The sequence below is a fragment of the Lutra lutra genome, chromosome 14 (assembly GCF_902655055.1).
Source record: "Lutra lutra chromosome 14, mLutLut1.2, whole genome shotgun sequence".
Lineage (NCBI taxonomy): Eukaryota > Metazoa > Chordata > Mammalia > Carnivora > Mustelidae > Lutra > Lutra lutra.
The window spans coordinates 22,035,281-22,044,470 of NC_062291.1; the positions used below are offsets into that span (position 1 = coordinate 22,035,281).

The following is a 9,190-nucleotide window of genomic DNA, read 5'->3' on the forward strand; positions in this document are numbered from 1 at the left end:
ACGGTAGAGCCAAAAGCCTAAGTCTTAATGCAGCCAGGGTTTTTACAAGAAAGTACAGGAACAATAAAGTGGAAATGGCAGCATGGAAGAAGGAGGGTGCTTCCCTCCCTCTGGACTCTGGGGTATGTGGTTGTGCAAATTCTCTATGAGAATGCTGTGTAGGAAGTTATATAGTTAGGAGAGAACCAACATTCTACAAAATGGAAACAGAATACCTACATTATGGAGTTATCAGGATTAAATGAGATAGTGCATGTTGAAATGCTTGCCTTACAAAATGATGGTTTTATATATTTAAAAAATGCTCAATTTAAAACACTCAAGCTACTCTGCTAAGTGCATTTTGTGCATTATCTGATATAATCCTAACAGTCTGATAGGCAAGTATTATTATTATTATCTGTATTTTATAAATTAAGAAGCTAGGCTTTGGAGGGGTTAAATAACTTGTGTGGGTCTGCTAGCTCAAAAATGACAAATGTGTATTTGAGCCCACACTTTTTAACACTATTTTATACTGCCTACTTTTGTTTGAAAAACAACCGTTTGTTATCCAACAAATCCGACAACAAATCTGACAACTGTACAACATCCAGTTTTCATACGAATGATCTCAAGATAAGATTTTATTTTAAAATCACTTAAGTAAGTCTAAATTAGTCAGGCAAAATATTTTGGGTAAATATGAAAATACTTAAATGTGTATGTTTATGTTTTTTTTGTTGTTGTTCTTCAAGTTACATTTAATAACAAGGTAGATAACATATACTTAACTAACATGGGACTTTTGTATCACTGAAGCTAAAGCAAACATCCTTCTCATTGGGTAAAAACGGCCTGCTTGATGGGTGTACACTGCAGTGCAATTTAAAAAAATACTCTAATTTCAGAACTTCAGAATTTAAGTGTCAGTGTTTTTTTTTCATATGGGAAAAGAAAATGCTTTTGAAAATTATTTGAAGCTTGGACAAAAATTCTGTTGCTATATTCTTAGGATCACTCTATAGTCTTCATGATTCGGATGACATGAAGGAAGCTTCAAATTCAACCTTTTAGAGAAGACATTCCAGCTCGCATGATCTCATCAACCAGGAGAATGTTGGTGGCAATCACAGTGCAGGAGTGAAGCAGCTGTTTCTTTACACAATAGTTATCCCATATGCCTACTTCGGCTGCTACCATTGGCTCACCTGTGTTCAGGTCCACACCGACAAGTTGACCTGATTCTGAATGTTCTGCTTGAACTTTAACTAGTGTTTCCTGAAGGTCAAAACCAGAATTCTGAGCAAGTACCTTGGGAATAATGAGCAATGCATCAGCAAATGCTTGAACTCCCAGCTGGGCCCTGCCCTTTACACTGGGCTTGTACTTAATCAAGGCTTCTGCCATTGCCACTTCCACTGCACCTGCTCCTGGAACTACACAGCCATCATCAAGAGCATTTTTAACAGCCCTCAAGCCATCTCTTATTGCATCTTTGATTTGTGTGAGTGTGTGCTTATTTGATCCTTTGATCAATAATGTGACAGAGCAAGGATTGTTACATTTCTCAATAAAAGTGAACTTCTCTTCTCCCAATGTATATTCATAGACAAGTCCTGCATGTCCCAAACAATCAGGACTTAGGTCATCAAAGGAATTTAGAGCCACTCCACCACAAGCAAGAGTCAGCCTTTCCATATTTCTCCTTTTAGCTCTACGCAGAGCTACTATACCTTCTTTTGCAAGAGCATCTAAGGAAAAGGGGTCAATTCCCTTTTGATTAATAACAACGAATCCTTTATCTGAATCACCACAAACTTTCTTTTTCAATTCTATTATTTTAACTCTATCTTCAATGAATTTTCTTTCAGCCTTTACAAGCTTCTCTCTCTCTTCTGCACTCTTGTAAAAAAAGCCAGAATTCACCTCTGTTTTTTCATATTCTAATGACACATTGCATGTGAGGATGTATGCATCTTCTACTCTTTTTTTCATATCAGGATGCCGTGCCCCATGGTCCAAAACAAGACCTCTGATTAAGCTTGTATCAGTTTCAGATTTATGTTTCATCTCCATGATTTCAACCATGAAGAGGTCGATAGGTTCATCCTGTTTTTTAATGGCCAAAATGGCGTCCACCACAGCCTCCGTTAAGACATCAGCAAGTTCAGCATGCACTTTAGTACGCAGAGATGTTTTGGCCACATCTATAAGTGTTTCCCTGTCCATTTCTTTGCTTACTTTGACTTGTTCCAAAAACTGAAGTGCTTTTTCCTTTGCAGCTTCAAATCCTTCTGTTATTATTCTGGGATGAAGACCTTCAGAAATGTAGAGATCCGCCTGCTTCAGTAGCTCGCCAATGATTAGGACATTGGAAGTGGTACCATCACCAGTTATGTCATCTTGGGCTGTCGCTACTTTGGCTATTAAGGAGGCTGTTGGGTGCTGAATTTGTATTTCATGAAGCAGAACATTGCCGTCTTTAGTGAGCTTGATGTCTCCAGCTCCCGAAACGAGCATCTTCATGGTGCCTTTGGGCCCCAAGTTGGTCCTCAGCACATCCTGCAGGCCCCGGGCCGCGCTAATGTTCACCGCCAGCGCCGCCTGGGCTTGAGCCACCTCGGCCTTGGGGTTCAGGGTCTTCACGGCCACCATCGCTAATCAGCACAGGAAGAGGAAGAGGAAGACTGTTTATGTTATTTTTAGCATGAAAATCTTACTGCTGTCATACCCCACTTGTGGGGTCAAGAAGGGAGATTAAGGCAAGTTAATATTTTTGAGCCTGGTGCCTCAGGGTATATCTACAAGGCTACTTTAGACTCTTTGATCTTGATCGATGACTATGAAATAACAGGATAAGTCAAGAAGAGATGAAAATGAATTTTGAGTAAATGTAGTTAATAGTAGGAGTAGGTGGAAATATATTACTGTGTGTAGAAGGATGGGAGGGCTGTACTTCTGTTAGGAGCTCTACTTGCTTGCATCTCCTTAATATGGATTAGAGAAGGTATGAGGGAGAGGATGCGAGCTGTTATGTCCTTCATGGGTCTTGCGAGGGGAGAACTGTCACTTGCATTGAGCAATGACTCTAGGCAATCAGGGACTTCTGACCATAATTTGGAGTCCAGAGAGTCCAAGAACTCTGAGGGTGATAATGGCCAAGTTCTAAGAATCTTCACCTGCCTTGGACACTCATGTATATCTCTTGGTCTTTCACACATACTGAACTTCTGGATAATATTCTCCTTCCTTTTCCAAGGAGCAAAGGTCTCCAGTAACTCAATGCAGGGCTCAATTGTGGTGCACTGCATCAGGACAGTGCCATTGTCCTTGTTAATAGGCACTGTCTGGAGATGGAAAAGGTGCAGAGGAATTCAGATTCTAACTAAGGATATTCCAGATTGTTATTCTGGGGATGGAGGATGATGAGCATCATTCCTCACACTAGTGGTTGAGACAGACGAGAGACTGTCATAAGAAAGAACTACTTGAGTGAATATTGACATTTTCCTTGGTGTTCCCCCACCCAAAGGGAAGTTTTTCTTTTTTTGGTCCCAATCCTGAATGGACCAAAATAGTACCTCAATCAATCTTTAACCCATTCACAACCCTGGGCTATCTTCTTTTTCAGATTTGTCCCTAGGGTATGAAGTAAAGGTGTTACTTTCCCAACTTCATGGAACAGAATGACTGGCTGGAACAAGTTCATTGCTGGTGGTATGATCTGTAGTAAAGAAGATTTTTTAAAAGTACATTCAGAGCCATGGAAATTTTCTGAAATATCCAGTGAGAACTTCCAGACAGCCACATCTTCTTTTTTTTTTTTTTTGTTTCAGAAGTCCAGCCCCTAAAAGTGCTCAGTTCTGAGAATTGTTAGGGAAAGACAAAACTCTTCTGGCAGGTACTGAGAAGTTGGGTTGGTCATGACTCTGAACTGATCCAAGGAATGTTAAGAAGCATGTTTCCATGCAAACCACACTTTAATAAAAAGATGACTACAGTTAAATCCAGTCCCATGAGGTTACTAAAAAATAAAAATGTGTATGTATTGGAAAACCTTGTGCCTCTGTAGCCAATTCTGCCAGGTACACAGAGGAGGCCTTTCTGGAAGGTTTCACCACCAATCCTGTCTATTCTGATTAGGATGGCAGTTCCCAATTCTTTCAGTTATGGTTTGTCAGTTTTTCCATTAAAGATCACGGCTTCTTGGAACACAACCTTCTGGTGTGTTTCTAATCCCTCAGAGTCTTGCTGATGGCAGGCAATCCATTAGCATGCAAAACACATCCTGCACCATATCTTCGCCTAAATTTTTGGTGTGAAATTCCAAGTTTTGTAGGTCTAGTCTTTCCCACACAATCCCATACAGCTGTCTTCAGATCCAGGAAATTCTTGGTCAGAAAGTAGAAAACGAGATCCTTTGCTTTCTGGATTGTGAGGAGATTTATACAAGGGGGTAAGAGATTCCTGGTATATAACCTGGAACAAGTCTCATTTGTTCCATTTCCTTTTGAAAAAAATGCACATCATTGACCAGCTATAATTGTTACCATGCAGAATTATGATTAAGAATAAGAACAAAAAAGAGCCTAATTTTGTCAGGAAGCCTATGTTAGAGCTTGGACCTATTTAGCTCTGGGTGATCATATACACACCATGGGAAATGGCTTTCCCTTTGGAAAAATGAAATGATCGGATGTGTTGGAATCTAAGCCCTTCCTAGGTTTCACAACACAGAAGATTCCACAGGAAATGAAAAAGGTCTTGTGGTAGGATTCACAGTACTACCCCATATCACCAGTAGATGGCACACTTGCATTATAGTCTGAAATAGATCTGCAATGTGATATTGGTAGTCCAAATGGTGAAGAAGCTTATCCAGGTAGGTACAGTATCATAACCATTTTAAAAAATATTGTTTTTAATCAGAAAGCTCATGGACTCCTAGGCAAAGATTGTCTATTTCCATTAAACCTGATGGGGGCTCCACACTTGCATAGTTGCCATGCTTTGAAAAGCCCTAGATCCATTGGAGCAAACCATCTATTTCTTCTCTCACTCACTTTCATTTATTAATTTATTCAACAACTATTTGTTGAGTGTACTGTGTTACAGGTCCTGGGATAAGTGCCAAGGAAACAGAAATAAGCATAAAGACACATTTCCAGTACTCAGGAAGCTTATCCTCCAGAGGGATAGTCATGCCATTGAACAGGTAATTGTCATTGTGGTGAAAGTCAACAGAGAAATTACATGGTAAACCATGTCACAGAGTGCTATGGGGAGAGGGGTATCAGGTATAACTTCCTCACTGAGGTACTGGATATGTGAGAATAATTTAAGTTTGGCTTAACAAGAAATCAGTTGAGGAAAGGAGTGGTCCCGGCAGAAGAACAGCATGTGCGAAGATTCATAGACAAAAGACGCTAAAGACCATCCCAGGAACTAAAAGACGCCAAGAAGACTGTGGCCCAGAGCCAGACAGAGCATGCTACGAGATAAGGATACTAGATTTCAGAGAGACTTCTAGGCCATGAAAAGGACTAAACTGGTTTCACAGAATTCTTTATTTCCTCATGATCCCATTGGCAAGGGCAGTTTTATCAGCTTCATTAGCTGGTGTCTTGGTGGGTTTGGTCCAACAGTAAAAAAGAGAACAGGTTCATTTTGACTATGAAATAGAGGAGAGGGACCTAGAGATCTGAACATCAAAATTGGCTTGGATCAGTTTACATCAAAAGAATATTCATTGCATTTCTGGGATCTACTAATCAATCTATCCCTTGCTGCCCAGCACCCAATATGGCAGCAACCAGCCCGTCAAAGAGACAAAACAACCACTATCATGTCTGTGTACCACCGGCTTTATTTTCCTTAACAGTAATCGAAGCTACCTGAGTGCCAGACAGGGAGACTGCCACTTTCACTGCAAGTATTTGCAACACCATGGCTGAAAAGGCCTGTGCCATCCTTCACCAGCCAACTGTTAGCCCCTTATTCGTCAATATCAGTTAAGCAATTGTATTTTTCTGAAAATCTCAGCTCTTCAATAACATGGCTTCTTGGCAAACGATACTGTGAATTACTTCCTGGAGTGTTTCTTTCTTTCTTTCTTCCTTCCTTTCTTTCTTTTTTTTTAAGATTATTTATTTATTTATTTGACAGACAGATCATAAGCAGGGAGAGAGGCAGGCAGAGAGAGAGAGGAGGAAGCAGGCTCCCTGCTGAGCAGAGAGCCCAACGTGGGGCTCGATCCCAGGACCCTGAGATCATGACCTGAGCCGAAGGCAGAGGCTTTAACCCACTGAGCCACCCAGGCGCCCCTCCTGGAGTGTTTCTACACAGCAGAGGGAACAAGTAACATTATGGATTTTCTGGCTGTAAAACCAAGACAGGTATTAGATTTTAAAGAATTATAGGCTGAACAAGCACCTGGGTGGCTCAGTCAGTTAAGCGGCTGCCTTTGGCTCAGGTCATGATCCCAGAGTGCTGGGATCAAGTCCCACATTGGGCTCCTTGCTCAGTGGGGAGTCTGCTTCTCCCTTTGATCCTCATCCCACTCTGTGCTTCCTCTCTCAAACAAATAAATGAAAATCCTTAAAACAAAAAAAGAATTATAGGCTGAAGGCAGGTTATCACTTAATTTTAAAAGCAAAGTAGGTTTGTGATCTGCTGTGAGTCTTGGAGTTTCCATGGAGAAGGTAGACAAAATTGTATCTGCAAACTCAGATGACTAGTTCATATACTGACCCTCCCCAGTTCTGTTTTAAATGCCTATAATAATGAGTTTTGTGATCATTTGTGAGATTTGGTTTAAAGCCCACAAAATCCAAAGTCAATGACTCTTCTGTTTTTTCACTGCCTTCATGTGGAGCTGAGCACATTTACATAATGCAAATTTTGTGTGTGAGAAATCAGAGATGCTTTGGGGCTACTGGAAGTTTCTCATTTAGCTCATAGTGTAGTGACATTTTTAGATCACTTAGTGAAAAAATGAAGAACTATTGATTTTCAAGACCTGGGTGCAGTTTGGTGGAATACAGTGACCAGCCATTTATTTTTTACCTATCTCCTTGCTTGATTTAACCATACACTTAACTGTAGGTTACTATAAATATAATGAGGATTTATTTGGGGGTATGAGTCCAGAGTCTTAGACAGTTTTATTAGCATTCATAAATATTTGTATTCTAGGCCCAGTTGTATTATTGTTGTTTTGTATATAGTCACACAAAAAGTTGCAAGGCGACTTATTTTATCAACTCAGGCATGCCCCTACTCCTAGACAGAAAATATATTAGAGATGGTAAAAAATAAGGACCTGTCAGTAGCTCAGCCATATTGCTTCAAATAAAACCCATTTTTACTAGAACCATCTTGCTCGGAGTCAGCCTGAATCAGTGGTGGGTCAAAATGCCCTCTCCTTTCCATACCACACTTCTTTCCTTCCTGGCTCGAAGTCCTCACCTTTAAAAGTAATTATGGATGATACCATCCATTAAGAGATGGTTTTTCCACTGGATGAGACATGGAGATGACCTTATGTGTTGCACATAACCGTGGGTTATCTCAAGTTATGTACAATTCTTAGTGTGTTAATTAAACTCCACTTTCCTTCTTCTCCCACTCACAAAATATAATTGTATCCATTCTAGTTTATATGAAAAGTGAACGTTAGCAAGCCAATACATAACATAGTAGCAGTGATAATAATCTCCGATATAGACCATATGAGTGATGCCAGGTCGTGATCTTCAAAAGATCCAACATAAGATTCCAGAAGAGAGCCTAAAAGTCTTCACTGCTTACCTGAAGAATGAAGAATTTACAGCAGTTATTGTCACTGAAATACTGAGGGAAAGGGAAAGAAGCAGCACTGGCAGCTTCTTACAAGTAGAAATGAAGAGTGAAGCCCTTCCCCAACAGAACTGTGATCCTCGGGACAGGCAGTTTTCTCTGCATATGCCCAGGCATTCCCAGCTGGATAAAATGGGGGCACCTGTATTGACAAAAACGACTTTGACAGTTCAGATACCGGAGGGACCAAAAGAACCATTTTCGATGTGTTGTTCCATCAAACCTGACAAAATGTTAGAACTAGGAGGGACTTATTTTAAGAAGTCTTTCTCAGTGTCCATGTAACTGAACCAAATCCAGAGACTGAAGTCACACAGAGGTTGTGACACAGACCTGCTAGGACTGTGGCTTGAACCCATTTTCCCTAATTGCCAGTGAGGTCCAGTTTCCTCCACACCACGAGTAAAGTAAGCAGGAGAAGCAAGGAGAATAAAGAAATGGCGGTTAAAGGGGGCCTCTTGGGTGGCTCAGTCAGTTAAGCATCCGGCTTTGGCTCAGGTCATGATCCCAGAACTCTGGGATGGAGCCCCACAGCCTGGGATCAAGCCCCGCATGGGGAAAACAAAATCCCTGCTCAGCAAGGTGCCTGCTTATGCCTCTCTGTCTGCTGCTCCCTCTGCTACTCCCCCTGCCTGTGCTCTCTCACTCTTGCCCTCTCTCAAATAAATAAATAAATAAAATCTTAAAAAAAAAGAAAAAAAGAAATGACAGTTTAGGTGCATGCTCAGGAATTCCTTAGTTTGCAGAGATGGATACTTCCAGTAGGGTCAATTCCCCTGAGAACAAACAGTAAAATATAATCCTCAGATTACTCTTGACTAAATGATGTAATGGACATCGAGCCTCTGGTGGGACCAGTCATATACAATCTCTAAGATAGTCTATAATCTATGATCTGGTGGGTTTTTTTGGTTTTGTTTTTTGTTTTCCCCATTTGCTTCATATACACACACAATCCTGGACTCCACATGTTTGTTCAAATTCCCCATCCAAGCCTGAGTTCCTCTGTCTTTTGGCCAAAATAAATAGTTGCTTCCATATGAAACATGCATATTTAAATTTTGACCTTTTTGGCCTGATGTTTTTTGCTCAGAAAGTCTCTAGCTATGTAATCTGTTAAACCTACCCAAGTCATCATGTCAAGGGGATCTAAAAGTTACTCCTGGTGCCATCCTTTCCCAGCTAGCCACCGTGTTCAGCCTATCCGCTCAGTAGCACAGGAATTAGAAGATAAAACTTAAATCTTAACTCTATGACCTTGGGCAGGATTCGTGTTTTTTAGCTTCATTGTCCTTATCTATAACAGATTAAAATTCCTCCTCTCCATGCCCTACACAGTAGTGAGGTCCAA

General features: G+C 40.7%; 1 protein-coding gene across 1 annotated transcript; it reads right to left on the reverse strand.

Annotated features, from left to right (window-relative positions):
* Positions 1 to 731: 731 nt before the first annotated feature.
* On the reverse strand, positions 732 to 2,660 carry LOC125085178 (T-complex protein 1 subunit zeta-like). Its single transcript, XM_047703438.1, has one exon. It carries the CDS (start codon positions 2,635 to 2,637, stop codon positions 1,045 to 1,047), a length of 1,593 nt encoding a protein of 530 aa, XP_047559394.1. The 5' UTR covers positions 2,638 to 2,660; the 3' UTR covers positions 732 to 1,044.
* Positions 2,661 to 9,190: the final 6,530 nt, after the last annotated feature.

What these genes read in the sequence shown, in the direction of transcription:
- LOC125085178 (XM_047703438.1), bottom strand. Translation starts at nt 2,637, where the DNA reads ATGGTGGCCGTGAAGACCCTGAACCCCAAGGCCGAGGTGGCTCAAGCC.